Genomic DNA, 24370 nt, shown 5'->3' with positions numbered 1-24370 from the left:
AGAGTATAATGGCAAAGGTAGAGAGTGGGCAGAAGATGTTTGATGTTGCTGGGCAGTATGGCTTGAACAGGTCTACAGAAGGCCACAGCTCAATCTTATCTAAGAAAGATACAGTATAAAGAAGACTCAAGCAGCTAAAGGAGTAACAAAAATCACATCTGAGAAAATAAAGAACATTGAAGAGCCCATAATGAAACCTGAAACAGATCTGACAACAGAAAAATGTCAAGAACTCATGAATGAAAAACACCAACAAACTCAGCGAGATATGTTTTCTTCCGAAAAAGAAGATTAATGCCAACATCTGCTATTAAAGATCTTTTGAAGAAGTGGAAGGATGTCAGAACAACAGTCTTAAAATGGCATCCAAACCAGGTTGAGGTTAATAGGCTTGGGAATCTCTACAATTACAATGCTATTAATTACTTCTGAAAATCCTGGAGAAGAGAGAAAGCAATCGACATTAGACAAATTCTTTAACCCCCACAAACAAAAAACATGACTAATAAAAATGCAAGACTGTGTATATATGTATTTTTATTATTACATATAAATAAACATAGTAAGAAAGTGTATAATTTTTATTTTTTAAAGTTTCCAGAACAAATTAATCAAATTCTCATAAAAACCAATGGTAAATCGATAATTGGTTAATGAACAATTTGGTTAGCAAACAAAGTCTTGGAAGGAATTATGTTCATTAACCAATCACTCACTGTATATTTAAATTATAAACTAAACTAAGAGTCGGAATAAAAATTATGTCATTCTTAACCTATAAAATGAATAATAATAATAATAAGCAATTTCTGACATTGATATAAATCTAAAAACATAGCTGCTAGTAAACACAACTTGTTAGTTTCTAGAATGTTATTGTAATTTATACATCACATTCATGAAATGTACACTTAGCTTGCAAATTAGTATTAATCACTCAAATTATAGAAATATATTAAAGTTTGAAGAGATGTGTATGAGTAATAAAAAAGAAATTATCATATTATCAGTGATATAGATGATGTATAATAATGAAATAAATCCAAAAATCTTGGAGACGAAAAAGCTTTCGCAATTTTTATTTTAGTTTTCTTCAATTAAAATTTTGATACTGCAACTGTTTATTATTTATTACTTATATAAGCTGTTCAACAAAATAAATACTGAAAGCTATTTGAAGGGATGCGCTCACAAAATTTGTCATTTTGATAACGATTCAATTTATTTTGTGTAAATAATTAAAGGTAGGAGTTTTGTTTTTATAAATATAAATAGATAAGATGAAAATTAAATAAAATTTGTAACAAACCTTCGTATTTATTTTACATGAATCTTTTATATTTACAAATAATTTCTATTTATTTCTCTTTATCTGGATTATAGAAATCTCACTGTTTTGAGATCATGTAAAATAAACCATGTAAATCACAACTGCATTACTATTTTTGTACAATTTATGCACCTGTAGATAAAATGAATAATGAACAGATACCTGTTTTTATAATATTTTTTATAACTTTGCTTTAACTTTTTCATTATTATATTCCAAATAAATCAAATTCTTAACTGTCATTTAAGTTAATCTATAAAAAAAAATTGTCTAATAAAAAATACCCAAATGAACAAAATTACTAAATAAAACACTAATTAAAAATTAAAAGCTTTTGGTCGTATTTTTAACTGTCCGTTCAAAATCGAAGAATTACAGATTATTTTAATAACGTCTGTGGTCGTACCATTAGAATGCACTCTGTATCGTTAAGGACGTCCTGCCATTTGGCCCTGTGCCAGACTCCTGCTCAGTTTTGCTCTCCTGGCCAATTCAACATTGTAGTGCACTGGGCTCCGTCAAAATCGTAACCGATCGGAGTTTCAATGCTTTGTTTATATTTTTAGAATCTACTCTTAATCGACTTTTTGTCTTCTTTACTTTTATATTTATAACTGGAATTTTGTACATCTCTATTTCATTTTACTCAAGTGTTTTTTCCTCCTAATCTGTTTCATCTAGTTTCTATTTCTCTCTGTGACTTTGAATCATCTTCTGCAGACTTGCTAATTATCCTAATGGATTTTTAATGAAATTATTTTATCGTCATTTTGACAACAATTAATAAAAAGTCCACATTATATATACATTTGGTACATCTTACAATTAGAATTAAATCAAAAATTGTAATATATATAAATTCAATATTATGAAATTCATATAAAAGCATACAACATTAATGAATTAATGGTTTCGTGTTCATGCTGTGAAAAGAAAAAACTGTTTAATTATGTCAATTGATGTGCAAAGCCAACTGAATGAAGCTGTTGACTGAAGCTTCATTTTGGAAAGTGAAGCAAAGAGAAATTAATTAATAGATCTGAAAAGTATTAAAACTGAAATGCTTCAAGTTATTTCTGCTTACATAGAGCTGTTTGCATGTAATAATTTGCTAATGTTTCCTTTCTCTGCAATCTAATTGGTCATTATAAGCCATTTTGCATTCGGAATTTCTGATTCTTGCAAAATTAAACTATTATTAAAGTATTAGAAGTGTCCAATCAAAACTCATACAAAAACAGCTGACAACTTCCAGAATAAAAAAAACTATGAAATTAATGATGTTAGCATTTAATAAGTCTTTTAAACTTCTTTAAAATGATGCAAAAACTGCAATACAGATTAGTCAGCAGTTATTATCTGTTTGCAAAATACTTGGATTCATTGTATAGTATCATATATATAATTTTCAAGTGTCATTTGTTGTGTAATACTATGCAAACATTAGCCTTATGGCTTTGCTTTTATCCACCTATTATAAGTTATTGTTATGGGAAAGTAAGAATTTTCGTTTCTGGCAAACATTTATATTATATTATTTGTTATTTTATCAACAACAATTAAATTTGCCTACTTTTTATAATTTTTATTTAATTTTTCATTATCATTTCCAATAATGTTAGATCAACATTAACTATACAGTGCTACTTCTTGGTGGATTAGAAATACGGAGAGAATATGCTACTTTTCAACCAAACTTTCTATTCATAAACTTGGATTTTATCACAGTTGGCAACAAGTCTTTCTCTGCTTGCTTAATACAGGTCTATGTGATTCAATTCAGTTCCCCCTGAAGTAAAAACTAAGATAACATTAACAACCAATTAAATGATGACTCTTCATTTAAATTACAATGTTCTTTTTCAAACATATTTAATCTGATGATGATAAACAAATGTTTTTGATAACTTTAACTATTATTTTGCTAGAGTTTTTTGGTTTTGTTTTTCATTTGTTTAATATCATTAATATCCAGTTTCTGCATTGTTTATATGTTTTTACTTTGTTTAGTATAGACCTAAACTAGGCCTTACTTCATTTCAAAATAAATTTTATTAGCATAGTTATATTACAATGACGAAACTTATAACGTAACAGAAATGACTGTTTCTATGTAAATATTATAGGGAAATAGGTAAGTGAACTTTATGAGTATGACATCGCAGTAATATTTTATATATTCTGTCATATCTGACATGTAATCGAGTTTCATGTAACTTTCCTCTTACAAAATCTTGCAACAGATATGGGTATTAGCATTTACAGTTAACATTAGCATCAGAATTTCCTCAAAGTTTGTTTAAAATACCAAATATTTATTTAAAGAATTTATTCATCCAATATATTATAATTTTTTTAGTCTAAATGCTTTTGCATTTTTAATACAAAGTTTTAAATGAATTTTACACATTTATGAACATGTATTTACATAAGGGTTCACTTTGTCTTACATTGAAATTGCTAAACAATAATGGCATATATTTATGTCTTAAATATTTAATTACAATGACTGTATGTTGAGCATTCATTTAGATTTGTCAATAAACATTAGTACTTTTAAACCATCCTACACAAATGAAACAAATAATAACAAATAAACCTTTGAAATTCTGGCAACTCAAATTTATTTAGAACTGTTTTTGGCCACATTTAAAGCTTTCTTACATTGTTGCTAACCTAACATCAAAATACATAAACAAACAAAAAAAAAAAAAAATCATAGAACAATGCAAGAATTTAAAACAGTTAAAATGTACAAATATTTATAAAATTTAAACATAATATCCAAAATAAAGTAAAAATAACAAAAAGCAAAATTAAAATAAAAATACTTTTTGAAGAAATCATATAGCAATCACTAAGCATTAGAAATTGTTTTGACATTCTTTGTATTTACAGATTTAATTCTCTCTGAAGATTTATAGATTCCTAGTTCTTTCAGCCATTTTAAGTCAGAGTTATTAATCTTTGAGGGACACCGATCTAATGACCCTTGCCCTCAAAGATTAATTTTCTTTCCTTGCTCAGTGGCTTAGGGAACTAAAGGCAGTGAGTGACAGGTTGCCTTTTCTGGACTGTCATCTCCCATTTCCTGATCATTGCTCATTCAAGGAACTTTTTTGTTTGAGTATTTTGACATTTGTTTGGCAAGAACCAGAGCAAAGCCTTTAAACATAACCAAAAACATCTGTTTCAAATAAATTTGAGTTGCCAGAATTTCAAATGTGTACTCATTATTTTGTTATAACTTGCATATCCAATTAGTTTTCCTACACAATACAAATAAAACTTGTAAGCAGTAAAATTAATTTACTATATTTTTTATAAAAATGAAAACAAACACTTTAAATTCACTTAACTTCCATTTTCATTATTTGATATGGGTTATTCATTATTAAAGCAAACAACTGTCGAATATTGGTCTATATTATTACTATTATTATTAATTAAATGTTAAGTAATTTGGCACTAGGGGCAGGCGTTATGCACCATCTCTTGCCAAATTTAATAATTATAGTTAAATTAATATTTGGGTTATTCGTTACAATTTTGGATGGTTTTTAAATCAAACAAAAAAAAAAAAAATTAAATTAGTTTTCTAGTGTGAGGAATGAATAATTACAGAAAAGAAAAGACTTAAAATAAACAAGCATAAATTATTTGATCAATTGCTTTCCTTTAGAAGAAAAAAAAGTGTTAATTCATCATTTTTAACACCAAAAACATTGATTTTTGTCATTGTCTGCTTTGATATGTGTTATATGCTTCTTCCATCTTTTGAAAATTTTTACAAATAAAACTGCAAGTGCAAAAACTATTTTTTGACAATTACATAGAACAGAAATCAAGATATATGTATATTAACCTAATCAATGACACTGTTTTCATAATAAGCTTGACATCATGCTGTTTCTAACATTACAAAGTTTTTTCTATATCAATAAACTTAGGGCAGTGAATTAACTTTTATCAAACGATGAAACAAAAAGGAACTTTAGAATGATTGAGGGATGCTGACACTAAAGAAAAAAACTTCCAAATCAAATTACAGTAAATGCACAGAAATAAGCAAAATATTCTTTTAAATTTACATGGTGTTCATTCAAATAATTTAACAAGAAACCAACAAAACTTAATACTACAAGGATATATATTTAAATAGAAAGTAAGTGATATTAGAGACTTGGCACCTTAATATCTTCAAAGAGATTAAGACGGGAAATATATAATGAAAATTTCTAATTGAATCATCCGTCTATACACAAAAGTTATAAAATATATCATCCCAACATGTAAAACATATCATCCCAAATTTACTTTATACAGCCCAATTTCTATGGTACACTCTCAGTATTTTGTAAATTACATGTACTAGCAGATACATTTATTGGTACAAAACCGTGCCACGAGCAGTGATAATTTGTCATATCTACTCCTCTTCCTGCACAAGAATTGGATTTTTATCATGTACAATGAAATGATTATCATTGTTTAAATTTTTGTTAAGATCCCATTTTTGTTCAACACAATGGCAATACATATTGCTATGAAATCTGAAAATACATAATAAAACAGTGTGAAGTAAATGCCAACACACAATTTTGTAAGTATGATTTTTACATTTTTGGGTGCACGGAGAGTCAAAACACCAAGAAATGCAAAAAAATGGATCAAAATTTGACTAGCCGTCATACTTTATGTTATATTCTATAACAGATGGAAAAGTAAAATACTAAACTGTCCAAGTAATACTAAGAATTAACTTGAAATTATAAAATATTTTCCACTCAAAAGTACCAATTTCTAATTATTTTGGTAATCAGAAAACTAAAGTCATCTTTCCTAGCTCTCGGAGAAATGTGATTTTATCTAGAAACATCTTCAAATGACAGCAGCATAAGCCAAACTGTAAATTATAAGAAATGATGTTAACCATTTGAACTCTCTCCTCCATATATACATATACACATATGACTCTATCTAAACTCTTAACTATTAACTAATTATGGAATTTTTAAAATTTGATACTAGTTTCTTCAAAAAGGACGATTCAAAAGAAGGCAATTTGAAGTCACATATCAAATCTTTCATTCTTAATATGTATAAATATAATTAATTTTTTCACAAAAGCTGATTAGTACTATATTTAAAACAATTTTTAAAAAAACTATAAAATTTATTCAATCAGTTTTTATAAGCATGATTTTTTCTCCGAAAATTATTTAAACCAAAATCTTTACAGAAGCCGTTTAACTATTCCCAATGGTAGTAGTATGCATCATATTGTCAGAGGGAAAAAAATATCTCATGATATTGATTGTGTTATCATTCAAGGTTACTTCTGCTGAACACGGTCGACCGAGAAATAAGCTTCGTGAGAAACGTTATGGAAAAAAGTTAGTTTAGAAATAATTTTGGTAATAGAAATACTGTTAAACACCAAAAAAATCAGTTTTATTTGAGCTTTAAAAAAATAATTGATATTAAATTTAGACCTTTTAAGGACTTCTGCTTCTTATAATTGTTGGGTTTTTTTATTTTCATTTATTTATTTTTGAAATAACTGTTCTGCACAAAATTAAATATTTGAATGTGGCAATTATGCTTAAGATTATATCGAAGTTGACAAAATGACTGCAGACTGCATCCAAATGCACTTTACAAATAGAAGACGGCCAGTTTCTTCTTCGTAATTTTAATCTAGTTTAAAATCAAACTTCTTTGTTCAATTGATATAATTTATTTATGCATGATTTTTAATAATAATCATTTAAGTAATTCTATGCACGGAAAGCTAAAACTTCTTTAAATAAGTTTTAAAACGCATTTAAGTAATTTGAGCCATTATCTTTGTAACATTGTGAATGTCAAAAAGTTTATTTTCTAATGTTTCAAAACATTAGAAAATAAACTTTGAAATACAGATTTTCTTCTTTTCTTAATTAAGTGAATGGGCATAAATTCATTTGATAATTAAATATTTAATATTTTCAGTAAAGCAAAAGTTTTTAATTTGAGAAACTCCATTAAGGAAACAAAAAACAGATGGTACTCGACAGTACGAAAATCCTTTGATACCCTCAAATATTTTGTCTTTCTTCAGATATTTTCTACCAAATTTTTATTTAAAGATTTAAAAAAGCCCTTTAAATTTAACTTATGGTTTTCATTTCAATTTTTAAAATAGTACTAAAAATTGTTTAAATATTAAACTTTAACACACAGAAAATGCAAACTTAAATGCTTATTAAATGCAGAGAAAATATTAATATTTCCAAATGGGTGGAGTCTATATTAACATATTCATTATGTGACATCTTGCCACGCATGCATCCTTGCCAAAAATCCAATATATACATATACTTTGATTAAACCGTGTTTTGACAACTTTCATTAAATTTAAACTGTTCTGCTCAATACATTCTCAAACTAAAGTCTTTGAAATCACTTTAGGTGTGCTTCCATAAAAACAAATTTTAATGACAATAATTTAATAAATACATTTTCAAGTAATCTTTTTATTTAAGAATGTATTTAAACATCTATATTTTTATAATATAGATGTTAAAATATATTTACCAAATGTGATTAAAAAATGTATTTATAAACATACATGCACAATATTTTATTTTTATACAATAATTTTCTTCGACTTTCTAGTTTTCATTGGTGATATCATTAGATGTGACTACAAAGTATAAAATTCGAACAACAGAATACTTTTGCATCGTATGAGAGCCATCAATCTAGACTGAAATTTCATTTCAAAAGGACAAGACGCAAATTACAAGATCGTTGACCTCAAAAATGTATTCTTTAAATAACTCTTTATTGTTCACGTAAAATAAAAATAAGTAGCAAGATGGGAACATTTCGATCCAAATGATTCGCAATAAACTAAATGACAAACTTGTTACGGCAGATGCATTAATGATATGTCTGTTTAACATAGTGTAGTGGTTTTAAGATGGAAAAATTGACTTACAAGATGCTCTACAAAAGTATAGAACAACTGCAAATTTACTACATGAAGGCTAGGAATTACACACATGATGTAGCTACATTTCTTATATTGTTCAGGATTTATGAAAACATAATTTGTCGAAACTCATAGTTTCCTATATCACAGCAAACAGCAAATTGTAAAAAAAAACTGATTTTAAGCATCATAAAAGTATAGAATGGATTAGTAAATGATTGCAAAAAGCATTAAATACTACAAGATAGTTTAATTTAGTAATTTACTTGCACACCTCCTCTACTAATAACATCAAAAATGCAATTTGGCATGCTATCAATAAGGTTTTTTTATGACCAATGCCTCAAGGGAGTTCCAAGTAGTGACAATTGCTTGTTTTAAGTGTTCAATGTTGGTATACTGATGATTTGTCATAAATTTGGCCAACCAAGATCCCCAAACTTTTTCTATTGGGTTGCAATCAGAAGAAACTGGCCAATCCGTTTATTTTCAAACCACTGTTTCATATCTTGTGATACAGGGATAGATGTGTTATCCTGTTGAAAAATAACAGAAATTCTTCTGAATCTACATTTGTATGGCAGCAATTTTTCTCCAGAACTTGTTGATAGTCTGCACTGTTCATGCAACAGTGCCAACTATCAATGAATGCCAAATCCAATTTTCCCAATGCAGAAAAAGCAGCCCAACCCATAACACTCCCATCACCGAAGTTCCTTTGCAAAAAGTACTTGGACTCTTTTTGTAAATCACACCAGTACAATGCTAAACCATCTGGTCCATCCAAATTAATTTTTTTTCCTTCCAAAAAGATTACCTATACAACAGAAAAGTTGTTATTTCTTAAACTAGCACGATAGGTCTAAATGAAACAAAAAACTTGCCTTATTCTATTGAGTGACCATATTTTTACTAGCAAAATCAAGTCGGGCAGCTTGGTGCTCAGGCTTAAGAGCAGGGGCACTTCTCATTTAAGACTGAACAATGTTGTTGTTGCTGTGTAAACCCTTTGAATGGTTTTGTGATGTTCTTGCATACCCAAATCATCCCAAATTTTATGCGTGGATGCAGTGAAATTAGAGGCTGCATTAATAATTCGTCTGTGGTCTCATAGGATAAGCTTTGGAGCACATACACTTCGGTCCATAATTTGCAGCATTTGAGAAATAATGCTAAACTGTGTTTTTCAAATGCTTGATACTGTTTGCTACTGCCTGATGACTTAAACCAGTGTGTCTCAAAGCTACAATTTGCGCTTTCTCAAAATCTGTTAAATGAATACCACGAGGCATGATAAAAAAAAAAATTACTTTTACACTTAAAAACTTGTAAGAAAAATGGTGATTCTATACTTATGTGACAGTATATAAATTGACTTCATTGCTATTCCACAGTCAGTCATGAATTAGTTTCCCACAATTATGTTTTTATAAGTTAGGTGCTGAATTATGCATAAAAAAAATCTAGTTCTTTCTATTAGTGCATGTTCTGGCCTCAAAAGTTGGTACTAATTTTTTGAGTGGTTCTATACTTTCCTGAAGCACCTTATCAAATCAAGAATGATAAATTAATAAATGGCATTAAAATCTAATATTAGAAGTACTTAAAGTTTTAACTAGTACAACTAAAAACAAGATTACTCTGCATTTGCATTTTTACTTTACAAATAATTTGATTTTAAGAATGCACTTGCTATTCAAAAGCAGTAAGCATTTCAGATACAGCAATGTTTCTTTTCATTAACTTTCCCAATTTATATCGTAAGTGATATTTTGTAGAAGATAAATATTGACAGGAGGAAGACTGACTGATTTCTCATCTTTATTTTCACAACTTTTGATCTTATCAATAAAAAATTCAAGATTAAACAACAATAATAAAAATAGAAAACAATTAAAATTAGTCTGATAGGCAAAAATTCTCTCACAACAAACCTGCTGCAAAAGAACTTTATTTTAATAGCACCTTTGTATACCACATATTAATAGAACTAAAATAAAATATCAATTAAAATCATTTTAAATACTAGATGTAATTAGATTAGAAACTCCAAAGCACCTTAAATCCAGCAAAAAATAGAAATTTATTGAGAAAATTAACTTTTTCCATCTTGTTTAAGTGTTCTGTCAATAAATTTTTCTGTTCTTTACTGATTTTAAGGGGCTTTGAAGTTTTTGAAATATCAACACTTTGACAGTTTAGAGCAGGAATGGGCAACCTGAGGCCCGTATTAATATTTTTTGCGGCCCACATTACATAAAATATCAATAAATACATCAATTTCCCAGCTTAAGGAAGTATGCAGCAAAAATTCAAACGTTATTTTCTACAACTTATGTATGTGAATATTTTTCCGCAATGAATTTAGTAAAAATTAAAACAAGAAACCAGCTAACAGACACACCAAAACTAATTTAAAACTAGCAGTGACTAATATTTAACCAAATATTTCCAATATATTACATTTACATCAGTTCCAGAAGTTACATTAAGTATACATATGCTAATTTATAATTATATATGAATATATAATTGATTTACAGGCATTTTTTTCTCTTTTCTCTTGTATGCAGTCTGCATCAGTTCAAAAGTTTTAAAATGTGGCCCTTACATAGAAAAAAGGTTGTCCATCCCTGATTTAAAATCATTAAATTTCAAAGACATTTTTTGTATATAAAAGTTATATTTGTTTATTAATTATTATAACTTGCACTTAAAGCTGAATTTTACTACTTGTGATAGTTAATCCTTGCGGGAGGGTGTGGTATATTTGTACTAGTGCAGAGTTTACCACTTTACAAGTATCAAATTCAGGGATTAAAGCAGTCATGGCAATAAAAAAAAGTGAGAAAAGAGAGTTCACACTGAAAAAAAGCTAAAAAAGCTAATAGTGTTAAAATGAACAAAAACAGGCATTATTAAAAAAAAACACAAACGCACACATATTTTGTATCAATAACATTGCGTATGATATTAGATTGATTATTAAGTGGACTGATAAGATTAAATATAAAAATAGTTAGGCTGAGTTTATACTCCAGAAAAGTGACCAGTAAGACTGCATTAAGCCAGAACAGGCCCGCATTAAGTTTTCATGTGCCCCATACAGAATTCCCACCATTACACAGCAAAGCAAATGGAATAGTAACATAACTACCAGAATGTGTTTCCATATAACATGCCAAATTTCAAATGCCATTTATTTCAAGGTACATTTTTTGATTTCTTCATAAAAAAAATGTAATTAAAGAAGAAAAAAAAAACAACTTCTGGCAGAATCAGTGGGTTGCATGTTCATTATATAGCAGGGGTGGGCAAGCAAAAGTTCAGTGGGAGCCAAAATGTAGGTTTTGCAAAATGCATGGGAGCCGCAGTTCTGTACTTTTTTACTCTGTACTGCAGTTCTGTACCTTGATTTTATTATATAATATAAAACAAGTATTGAATTTTTTTAATAAACATATTTTCACAAAATTGTGGAAATAAAACTGTAAAAATAATAATAAAAGGCAGAAATTAACACTTTCAGCAAGAGCCACATAAAACTCAAAAATGCGACTTCGAAACCGCATGTGGCTCTCTGAGTCACATTTGCCCATGTCTGTTATATAGCAATACCACTAGTAATTGTGACCCAATCATTTATTTGGTAATTTTATCAATATTTTTTAAATGATTAAAAATAAAATTACAGAATTCATTACTGGTAATACTAGTCTCACAAATCTATTCCCCTGAATACAATAAAACAATTTGTTAGTCATTCGACCCACAACTGACAGAGAAGAGAGTTTATGAAAACAATGTAATTAAACATTTAGCAGTTTGTTGTCCTTCACAGTGGGGAACTGGCAGAGTCTATTACTTTTATGGGAGAAAATATACAAAGCTTTCTACTACCCTCAAGTTGAAAAATAATACAATCCCATGAAATTTAACAAATCTGATGTTAATAAGTAAATGATGAGTTGATATTTGATAAGTTTAGTTTTTTGCTCTTATAGAACAAATTACAGAAATTATAAATAAAAATCTCATTTTTTAAAAATTAAAATCATAAAATTTCGCTTACAAAAGATCAAGATGGAATGCACGCTTTTTATTTTTATAATCGCTTTGTTTTATTAGACACAGATATTATTCTTATATAGATTTATTAATTATAATAAACATACATTATGTGTAAAATTACATTAAAATAACACTGTAATTAACGTCTGAAATGAAAAAGTAATTGAATCGAGTCTCACCTCCATATTAAGTAACGCGCATTGGTGTAGCCAGAGTTTGTTATGGGGGGCCTAGAAGCTGTAATTTTCTGGGGACCCGCTCTGTGGCTCCATCTGGAAACCCCTCACGCCACGCGACCTCACCCGGGCTTTGCAGGACACCACCATTGGCACCCTGACGGATTCCTGGTCAGCAGTGCTTCGCAACAAAGGCCAGGACCACCTACGCCCTTTCGCCCCCTGGAGGTACAGTTGGCGTGATCTCGCCACGCGGAGACGCTTTTGGCCCGGCTCCGGACCGAGACGGCCCCGTTACATGCTTTCCTTTACTCACGGCATCTACACGACTCCCCGGGGTGCCCCCATTGTGGCGCAGCGGAAACTACACTTCATTACTGGCTACATTGCCCCAAATACACTATAGCCCACAAGGACCTAGGCAACACGATGACCCTAAACATGTCTCTGGTGCGCATGCTGACACCTATCTACTGGCCGCCGGCCTCCATCACTCCTAGTCAACACGTGGCGGTGCTGGAGCGCTACATTAGCCTCACTAGCCATTTCGCTTAGCAACTGGCAACGTCGGTCAGAGAAAGAGCCGCAAAGGCTATAATCTCCATATTAAATTGAATAAGAAGAAGAAGAATTTTCTGGGGAGGGGCACCAGGTTAACTGGGGGGACGTGCCCACCCATGCCCCTTCCTGGTTACGCCCATGTTAATGCGCCACAGTAATTAATTGATCACATTGCATCAAATTAAATAATTTATAAAAATTAAAATAATAAATACGTTTATAAAATAATTGGCTGTATCTGTTTGCAATGATAATGTAAAACACACTGTACTTATAGTTTAGCATTTCCGATATTTAATTTATTTTTGAATTTTAAAATATAAGAAAAACAAATTTTTAAATAAAGTTTTACGCATTTATATCTGCAACTTTAGATAATACAAAGATATAAGAATCCATCAAAAAAGTTAGTTAATAATAATTAAAATCGAGAAAAAATATAAGTTTCTTTTGAGGTAAGGAAACTTGTAAAAAGTCAGGTATGCGATCACATGATGCCCATCTCCCCACTTTGCGTAACCAAACAGTCGAAGTTGAAATAAAACCCCAGCAGAAGTAAAAACGAACATCGGCACATGTATAGGACAATAAACTTGAACAGGAGCAAAGATGAGACATGACACCATGTAATTTATGCTAATTACTTTCTAATATTAAAAAATTAAAATCTTCAATAAATTATAATTAAATTAATTTTTTGACTGAGTTCGACTAGAAGCATATCAAAAAGCTAGATTAAAGTGAAAATAGCGGTTTTTCGATGCTAAATATTTACAAATTAATTTTTTAATTTGGTGCCGAATTGACCGCAGCTGTTCGAATGCGCACGTGCATGAAGAGTTTTATAGTTTGTCGAAATGGAAAATGAAGGACACCGTTAGAATGCAGAAAACCATGGTGCATGCCAAATATATAAACACCCACTTAAAACTAAACTTTTGTCTTTGTCTAAAGATTGTCTCTACAGAAGTTATTAATATTTAGGATATTAGTTTAAAATCTTGTATTTCCTGGCACGAGATTCGCTCGATCTTTAATTTTACAGAGTGCTAGAAAGATACAAGCTTTGAAACGAGTGTCCTACAACGTTTTATTTAATAATAACAGTAGAAATCAAATTTATTATCGCTCAACAATTATTATTTTTGGTTTTTCTACGGTAGTCAAAAACGAGTAATGTCATCATTTAAGCTAAAGAATAGCAGGCGGTTGGGAAGAAGTTTGCTTAGCAACTTACTTCAGAAAGTATTGGGTTCTATACGATTTTCCGTTGCTAAAACATGAGTTTCTACTGTTAGTATTAAATAAAATCTATTTCTTTCTTTTGTCCACTGCGCTTAAATAAATACAAATGCTAAAAATAATGCTGTATAAAAATCACTCTTAACGCCGAACTAGAAGTGTACTTGACTTAATGCAGCGTGATTATATCAAAGTGCAGCGGAGATCGGTATTTCACAAGGATACAAGCAAAGAGAACCCATGTGCAAATTCCTACAGCATGTGCAGAGTATCAAGCTTTGGGAAGCTCCTCGTTTTGTTAGTTTATATAAATGTAGTACACTACATGTGTATACAACAGTGCCTTATCATGTCGTGCACGGTCCATAAGGCATATGGGGACATGCTGGTCGCTATTTCACTCCTGAGCGCATTTACGAAAAAAAATTTCACATGAGAAGTGAAAAAAGCTAAAAAAGTGAGTTTTTCTCAGAAAAAGCTAAAAAAGAGAGGAGCTATGAAGAAAAGCTAAAAAAGAGAGTCACTTTAAGCCCTGCAAATTGTAAAAGAAAAAACCAATGCATTTTTGTTTAATAAAAAATTATTTTATTCACAAACATTTTAGGCTAAACCTTTACTAGCCGCTTCAAATAAATATTTAAACAAAAAAACTGATGGCTTCTCCACTCGAAACTTAGCCATCGTTGGGCTTTGACGATGGCTAGAAAATGGCTAAACAAAAACAGTTGCAAATTAAACTATTTCCAAAGACTAAGGTTTTAATTCAATAACACAGTGGCCCCAGACTTGGTATTTACATTACATTGCATTTTCTTTTGAGAATTCCCAGTCATACTTTTTATTTTTAGACGGCTATCAGATAAACTGATGTTAGAAAAAATGCAAACCGACAAACTGTATATTTGAAATTCCAGTATAGTTTAATGCAGATAAAATACAAACATTTTCAATTTACATAAGAGATGATCTTCATGCTAATGTATTCCATTTTGGAACACATTAGCCTGAAGAAGAAAAATTAATATAAAGATTATAGTTTATTATAGAACATTAAATTTTGCCATCTTTAAATGTGAAGTAACACTAAATTTACATTATTTCACACTTAAAGTAATAAAAAATTATAATAGCATTAATCATACTAAAGGGCACAAAACAATATAGCTGAATACATTTATCGGCACAATAAATTTCCAATCAAGCACGACAAACATAATTAATTCATGCAACCAATAGATTATTTTCCATAAGTTACCACAAAAATTATCATTGAAAATTTAATTTTTAATATAACACAATTTACTCTTTTTTCAAATAAAAAATTTTATTTCCCATTTTACTTTTCCTATTCATTTTTATGGATTGTTTTAATATATTAGTTTATAATTAAAAATAAGTAAATATTTTCAAGATACCCACACCTTCATTCGGTCACCCTCTTACATCAATTCACTCGAATTTCCCTTTTTTTCGACAACCACCCGGCATCATGCTCAAAGCAAATGAAGCAACAGCTCCCAGACCCAAACTCCTTTTCGGAGTCACCGAAATTGGGCATCTATTCCGTCACCCAAGAACGAACAACCTCTTGCCACAACAAAAGAATCCGTAACCCACATTCTAAAATTCTAAAGGCTTTGTTTACATTTAGAACCAAAGTATGATCGATCGAGTCAGCCAGGAACATTTGTTGGTTTCTGGCCGACAATGGCTGCGTTCGCAGACTCAACAGTTGTAACCAAGCAAATTGGTAGCTGTTACATAGTAACCTGGACCTGCCGAACGACGAGTGACATTGTATCGGAATGAAAAGCCTTATTGGTCAGTTTCAGCTAGCAATAGGTAGTGTAAATGAAAGACGATACCAAATGTGACATCAAAACACAAACATGTTCTGAAAGAGTGCTACTGTAGGCCCTCTACAGTAGCACTCTTTCAGTAGCACTCTTTTCTGCTGAACAGGGCATTCAGCAGAAAAGAAAAATACTCAACAGCTCTGGAACTGTTTGACTCTGCTGAACACACTCAATAATACAATAAAATTTCCCTGACTCAAATAGAGTCAGGGAGATTTTATTGTATTATTGTTCTTATGTATATTTCAATTTCTTTAACAAGAAAAAAAAAAAAAAAAACAAAGCACTTGGCAGGTCTCAACACAATAGCTTACAAATTTCAAGTCTCCAATCGAAATTTCTTTAACTCAAATTCTCTGCAAGTCAAAAGTTTTCACGGTCCCGACACCAATTTACATTACTTTCAACTTCCCCCAATCAGAATTTTAATATTCCATCTAAAGCAATCCGATTATCAAATTTCTACGAAATTTTCAGTCTGTCGTCCATCTGCAGACAACATTCTGGTTCAAAAAGAGAGGACCTCTCACTTTATCTTGCCAAGACGTACAATACCCACAAAACCATTCAATACCGCTAGCTACACCAAACATTTATCCAAAAGGCACCACACAGGTCGTTTAAAATAAGAAACCACCAAAGATTCTTTATGCAGTGCAAGGTAAAAATAGAAATACGTAACTCCTAACGTCTAACTCTAGTACCAAATTATCTTATAAATTATTATTATTACAGCTGTTTCTAGTCCGATAATTTGGCTTTGGTTGGTGTTATTGCTTTAAAAATAGAAATCCGTTTGGAATTGACATTTTTCACTCCATCATTATCCGGCTCGAATCCTCGACGGAGAACGATGGCAGAGATAAGCCGAGTCTCCCTGAGGCACATCCAAAGTCCCAGCCGAAGCCAAACACAAACACGGCACTCCATGGAAAATGCCAACACGGAACCAGACAAAAGGCAGCAGGATTTCGAAGCCGCTGCCATCGGGTCAGGCCGGGGCCATCCGTCGTCCCATGGCCGGAAGACTCATCCCTCTGCCTCTCTCGACCCGTTTAAAGAAAAGTCAAAACGGGCGACTATCGTATTCCGCGATACGCTTTTAATTTATCCAGTTTTAAAAACGTCAAACCAGCAATCCGAAACGGAAGCATGGAAACGCGAATAAAAGTAAATAGAGTCGATCTTCTCGTTAAGTAAACTTAATTCGATTTGGAAAGGAAGACGTCGGCAGGCAAACAGCTTTAGAAAACGGCATCTACCGCTAAAAAAATAAGATTTTACGACGTTTTCCGACGGACGAGAGACTCTTAATTCGCGGCCGTAGGAAATAACGCAAACGGTAAGGTCGCACGAATTTAAAATCCCCGTGACGTTGGACTAACTCCCGCGGTAAACGGATAATGAACGAGATAATTTATTAACCGGAACGTCTTCCGAGTTTCTGGCTTCGACCATTAGATAATTGCCGCGAATCGCCACCCCGACCAAAACAAGTGCTTAATTACTGCTGGTGCTGGACGGTCGGAGGGAGACGAGGGCGTCCCCGGGTAAAAACCTACCGTTCATGTCTTTCTGGGCCACGTCGTGCGTTCTGAGTAGAGATGCCACGCGACGAACGTCGCCGGAAAATACGCTTTCGTGAAGCGGATAGCGATTCTTCACGTCCGCCATCTTCCCTGCTCTCTTTTGACATCGCACTCCTTCTGACGTCACGTTGGCTCTACCCGCCACCACCAGGCGGCGGAACGAATTCCATCGATTTTTCCTTTTTACTTTTTTTTTTTTTTGTTTGCAAAAATTCGATTATTTTGTCAACTTATATTTTTAGATTAATAATTGATCGTTTTATCTCGCTTTCTCGACTCGTTGCCGCGAAGTGACGTTTTCCGGAACGTGCGCGACCTTTCCGTGACTCTGACCGGATTTCGAATTTTCGGTCGGCTGGTAGTCGCCGCGTCGCGCGCTCGGAAAGTTTTAACGCCGTTGTTTAATTAAATTAATTCAAAATGTAAAGCGTAAATAAATAAAATTATAAATCGGCGGAGAAAAAAATGCCAACGTTAAAGTGTAGGCTATAGAAGCTATTCGTTGCCTTAATCTCACCCGTTCGTCTTTAGTAAAGTCTTGTCTTTCGAAAACGAGAATGTTTTCGAACGGCAACCATTTTTCGTACGCGTCACGTCCGAACGCATCGATATTTTACTCCGAGGAGCAATGGCGACTTATACCTTGGTGGGGCCGAGGCCAATTTGAATTAGGGGTTTGGCGTACGGTGTCGACTTCGGGCATTTTACTCCAAGGAATGCTTCGGGGAAAATATTTTCTTATAAAAGATTGATTTGGGGCTTTTGTTGGTGGATGCCAAGGGGAAATGCCCTTTTATTCCCATAGGATAACGCGCCGTCCACCGTCCAGGAGATAAAAACGAAACGCCTCGGCACCATAAAAATATTTTGGGATGTTTAATTTTCCAACAAATAAAAAGACTCAAAATTGCAGACTCGACAAGTTTAAATCCGCAGTTGGTCGCGGTGAAAAGAGATAAAGTCTCAGTTTAGAAATGTATTATTAGGCTGCAATATGAAAAAACTGTAGACCTATAAATTCTCACTGCCGTACGTCTGTTTGTCTATCTTTCTTTAATCTCAAGAACGATGTTAGATGGATGAAATCCGAGACTGGATATGGAAACCTTAAGAGTAGAAGTCCCCAATTAACAATATACAAACTTCCGGTTTTTATCGGAAGACACGTTATTTTAATTCAAAATTTTTCCCAAAGGAGTTAGATAGATGACCGGTACGACTCGTTTTCTAAAGAAAATGTATGATGTACAGGTGCAAGACATTTCTAATTTGAAGACGAGAGAATATACCGTATTTTACGGACTATAAGACGCTAAGGACTATAAGACGCACCTGAATTTTGGAGGCAATTTTTCGAAGAAAAAAGTGCGTCTTATAGGCCGTAAAATACGGTATTTTAAATTAAATTAATTAAAAGAATATGATTAAAACTTGCAGCCAGGCATTGTGACCACGTCACAATAAAATAGGGAGTGGACGACACCGGCGCACGACGGAGCCCACCAGCGACATATAATCAGAGTCGATAGATATACTGATGCTCTCAAATGCGGTTAATGTGCCAGGTTGCCGATAGCTGACGGTAGAGTCGCACTACGGCGGGAAGAAGTTGGTTCATCTATTTGGTTAGTAGGTAGTTTTACAGTTTTCAAGCTTTGTTGTAACTTTTTTCTACTGTTCTGTCAAAAAATCTTATTCGTAATTACATTTTTAATTTCATATCATGTATAAAGAAAAAAAAACATATTTGGTTTATATAAAAAATTTAATAAGAATAATTTATTTTAAATTACGGATGAAAATGTGGATAAATCGAAAATAATTATACAGTATTTTTTATTTAATTTGTCCAAATTTAAATAGAGATCTGTTTAAAACTGTTATCAATATATTGCAACATATTGTGAATGAAAGTTTTGTACATAATGTTCTGAGTATAACATATCTGTTCGATACATAGGTAATAGTAAAATAACAGTGGCGTGCCGTCATTGGAAGCGATGGAAGCGCCGATTCCACCTTCCAATGACCTTCCCTTGTATTTTATAAAATATAAATTTTCATATTTTAACGTACTTTGCATTAATTAAAATTAATATTTTATTATAACTGCATTATATATCTTTTACAAATTTCTATACTACATGTGAAAAAAAACGATAAAATTGCTATTGTATATTCGAATAATTCGGTGGCGGAAGGAGTGTCGAAACCGGGTCAGTTTCCAATCAGCCAGATTATATAGGCATTGGCACATGCGGTTTACAGAACACCAACCTCACCCGGTTTAGTTGGTAAAAGCAACACACGCATAAAGCATCTATTTTATATCCCGAACCAGTTGTGGGCTGTTAGCCGCCTGCCTGCTAGATATTCGGCCGCCCTCGCCCGATTATGTGAATCATGAGTAGACTAGATCAACGGCAGACAACCCCCGGCCCACGGGCCAGCTACGGTTCGCGAAAAGTTTCTATCCGGGCCGCGAGATCTTTAATAGATTATTAAATTGGAAAAGTAACTAATTAATAGTTATTTTTCCAATTCTTTGTAATTTTCGAAAACGATAAGAGAAATAAATGTAGTAATTAACTTTTTATTTATTTATTTCATATTTGCAGACTAAAACAATTGACTACTACGGCCCGCGGAAATAACGTAAAATTTATTCTGGCCCATGTTATAAAAATGGTTGCCCACTTTAGATTTATAACTTAACCCAACCGATAGTTTACTGGCACGTTTTTATGATAGTTCTGTATAGTTGACAGGAGTTTAAAAAAAACTCCATTAAAATATTTGATATATTTATTCTGCGTTTATTCTGCTTTCCCATCTTATATTACTTACGGATTTCAATGTTAAACCGGTGATATTACGATTTAGTATGTCCCATCTGTAAGGGGATGCAGAAAAAACGTGTACATTTCTAGTACAGTGTTAAAAATTAACTGTTACTATGGCAGCATCATTTACAACCAAATTTAATGAATGAGACGTACAATGGTACAAAAAAGCTCTAGAATTTATTTTCCTTAAATTTACGATTTATGTATCGGTTTTCATAAAAATTTCTTTCCACTTCTTTCCCAAGACTACAGATATTCAAGTACAAAGTAACCGGTTTCAGCTTATTTCTACTTAAGTAGTAGTTAAATAATTAAGCGATTAGGGAATTAGAAACACAAATAAAACCCCGATGAAAAAGCCGAAATTTTACTTAAACAGAAGCTTAACGGAACCAATCTCTTGCCGAGTACAGTGGGGTCTGTTCTCTTTGTAATATTAGATGTAAGAAAGACAGAAATTTTTCCAGTTCAATGAGAGTGACCGAAAAGTTGTAAATTTTGGAAATTTCCGTGAACACTTGGTACTAAAACGAATTTGTCTGTCGTTCGTTTTCTAACTATCTGTTAAGTTTAACATATTTAGATTTTTACAGCTATGGCGAGAAACGTTTAAAATCTACAACAACCCTGTCGCGTCCTTTGATATAGAGAGGTTTCATGTCGACATCACGAGTGACGTCATGAGCATGCGCAATTGTCCAGCGCCATCTTTGTGACTGTTTGTGACTTGTTTACGTTTTGTGTGTGTTCACGTGCGTTTTAACTGGAGTTCTTGTGTTGTTTTTTTCGTCGCGAATATCACTATGGTGATTTGTTGTGTAATTGGGTGTAATGCTAGTTCACTCAAGAACAAAGGAACATCATTTTTTAAAATTCCCGGCATTATTTGTCATCAAGGATCTCAAACTGAGGAGCTTTCACGACGACGGCAAACTGCAAGGCTCTCGAGAATTAACCGGAAAAATTTCGTTACGAATAAAGTGAATATCAATACAAGAGTTTGTCAGAAACATTTCATTTCAATATTTACGTTAATAAACACTAAGTTATATTTTAAAATCTAAAAGAGTTTACTGATTTGCTTATATTAATTTATTTCGGTATAGTGCATTTATAAACGAATAACTAACGTAATTTCAGGCTTTAGCTAGTGCAAACTTATAAACATTACACGTTAAAACGAAAAGCAAGTAGACTTATTATATGCTAGTTTCAACTAGAAAATAAAGGTACTGAACAATTTGAATTAAAAAATTTCCACGGTTGTTTTTAATTAGACTTTTACTTTCAGACAAAAATTCTTACTTAAGAAATACGTAAAAACACGAGTTTAAACAAACAAAAGAAAACATATCTTTCCAACCAATATTACTTCGCTGTTATTTATTACTTTTACTTTTATATCAGGAGAAACCCAGCTACTTGTTAAATAGTTATGGGCCTCTAAAGATTTATAAGCTTTCATTTGTGACAGGGTGTAGAAATTTGTTGTAAAAACCAAATAGTTTATAATGTCACCAAATTCTACTTTCGGCCACAACTCTTGATATACGACGAAGTCTGATAAACTGGCTTCGTATGGATCGCCTTGACATAACGAAATTTTCTCTTCGTACAGAGCTGCATCTCGTCCTGTTAGACTGCTAGAATAGCTTGCAAGAAAAGAATCTTTTTTAACTTAATCCATGATAATAGAACTGCAGTATTTTTGTACGTTTAAACTAAAAAAAAGACGTCGAATAACAGACTACGTGCAAGCTAAGCGAGCGAAAACTACCACAAAAATGGCGAATGGGCGGAGCAAACGTGTTTTATCACGTGACATGCGACCTTGAAACCTCTCTATATACTTTTTTTTTTTTTTAACTCTTTCTGCCCTGAGGGTACTAAGAGGGTCTCTATTAGTAGGCCCATTATGGGTTCGGCCAGGCCCACAATGGGGCGACCGGGCGGTGAGGGACGGGGCCCGACATATCCGAACGGACCACCCCCCGAAATATTCCTGGGAATTTTTGACCCGTTCGGATATCGATCCCGGGTCCCCCAGAGCGGTAGGCTGCCACCTTGACCGCTCGGCCATCCGGCCGCTCCTCTCTATATACTAGTGATGCGACAAAAGAGGCATTTGACATTGACCTGTATCGGCACCCTCGGGATTTGGCACGCACACACCTACCTGGACCGTCTCTGATTCCATTCATTAGCCACTCGTAGAGAGCTATTTCACTAAGTGGATTGTTTTAAGATTTAAAAAGTAAAGAATATTTTGTTATTTTTATGTACGTTTCTTCACAAAGTTATATTTAATTATAAGTTTCATTAAAAGTATATTCATACAATTGAAGAATTTTTTGTATTAGGTATGCATATTCGTCACACATTTTGTTTTACCAAGTAAGTTTTTTCTGATAATTTTAATTTTAGCCCTTATATCGTGGCTAGTGATTAAATAATTTATTTTAAAAAGTTTTGGCTCAAGACCATATAATGAAAAAGAAAACATTATTAAAAGAGAAAGACCGATGCCTAAATTAAATATAAATACGTCAACAAAAAAATTTCGACATTTTGACGATAAAATTTATGACGAATGACGATTCTTTCGTAAAATTGAAGCAATTTGGAAATCAAAGAGGAATAGAATTTAACAATGGCAGACAATATAAAATAAATATTGAAAATTATAACAAGATAATTACGATTAATAGGTATATCTAAATTAATAGATGTTATATGTTTTTCTCAAAGTAAGAATTGGCATTTAGAGGGCATAGGGAATTTATTGAATCTAATAAGAAAGTTCAATATAATTACCTCTGTTATTTATGAAGTACGTCAAATAATCTATTAAAAATACATTTAAAGAAGTATACGGTTTTTTACTGGATTATCGAACAAACGAATACGAACGGGCCCTGACGCGCAATTAATTGATTGCCCCTGAAAGTCGGCTTTTTACAGAAACACAGCTTCCCTATCATCAAATGTCACGGCACGCCACTGTAAAATAAGTAAATAAATTTGCAGTTTACTGTTTAATTTTATCAGATATGTATGACAATATAATTAGGAAAACCATAACTTATCCTCCGATACATTTAGAACCATAAAAATTTAATCCAGATAAAGACAAACTATTTTTTAAAATAATTTATTAACTTTAACATTACATGAAGTGTGCCATGCAATTCTACTTGATTCGGTATAGTGAGAAATAGTTTTGTATTTTTGACACGAGAAATTACATTTCTTATGACACTCACATTGGCTCTACACATTTTGGTAATTTATACAATATTCTGCATTGTCAAAAGTAGAATACGAGTGAAGATTTATTTGTGGTTTAATATACCTGTCCTTTGTTTATATTGGCTTAAAACAACACTAACGTCTCTTTCTTTTAGCCTCCATGTCATCACTAATCACTATTACTATCAATATCTAATAATACTGTCCGAACTCTTGCCATCCTACATTTACCTATTTTATTTGTCAACCTCTAACTCATCATTCTCTAATTACTTCTAAGTTAATATGTGTCTGTAAATATGTTGAATATGTTATGGAAATACTGTAGTTGGAATTTCCTGTTTTTCTTCTAACAGCCTATATTTAAAATCCAAGAACTAAATCTATTGACTTTTAATTCTCCTCTCTAATAATGTATATACAGGCTTAACTATAAATTTTTTATTACGATTACTTGCCCTTAACGAAAAC

The 24370-nt window shown here is 32.1% G+C and overlaps 1 protein-coding gene across 1 annotated transcript in view; it reads right to left on the bottom strand.

The window, feature by feature from the left end:
* The window catches only part of LOC136975671 (ankyrin repeat domain-containing protein 13C-A), a 62942-nt gene extending 45006 nt beyond the window's left edge, over positions 1-17936 (bottom strand). Inside the window, exon 1 of the mRNA XM_067270777.1 lies at positions 17778-17936. Coding sequence (XP_067126878.1) covers positions 17778-17889 — 112 coding nt within the window. The 5' untranslated portion in view covers positions 17890-17936. The remainder of the gene's footprint in view (positions 1-17777) is intronic.
* Positions 17937-24370: the final 6434 nt, after the last annotated feature.

The sequence above is a fragment of the Centruroides vittatus genome, unplaced genomic scaffold (genome assembly GCF_030686945.1).
Source record: "Centruroides vittatus isolate TY-2023 unplaced genomic scaffold, ASM3068694v2 contig_377, whole genome shotgun sequence".
NCBI lineage: Eukaryota > Metazoa > Arthropoda > Arachnida > Scorpiones > Buthidae > Centruroides > Centruroides vittatus.
The sequence above is the reverse complement of the archived record's forward strand: the minus strand, read 5'-3'. Positions and strand labels throughout refer to the sequence as shown.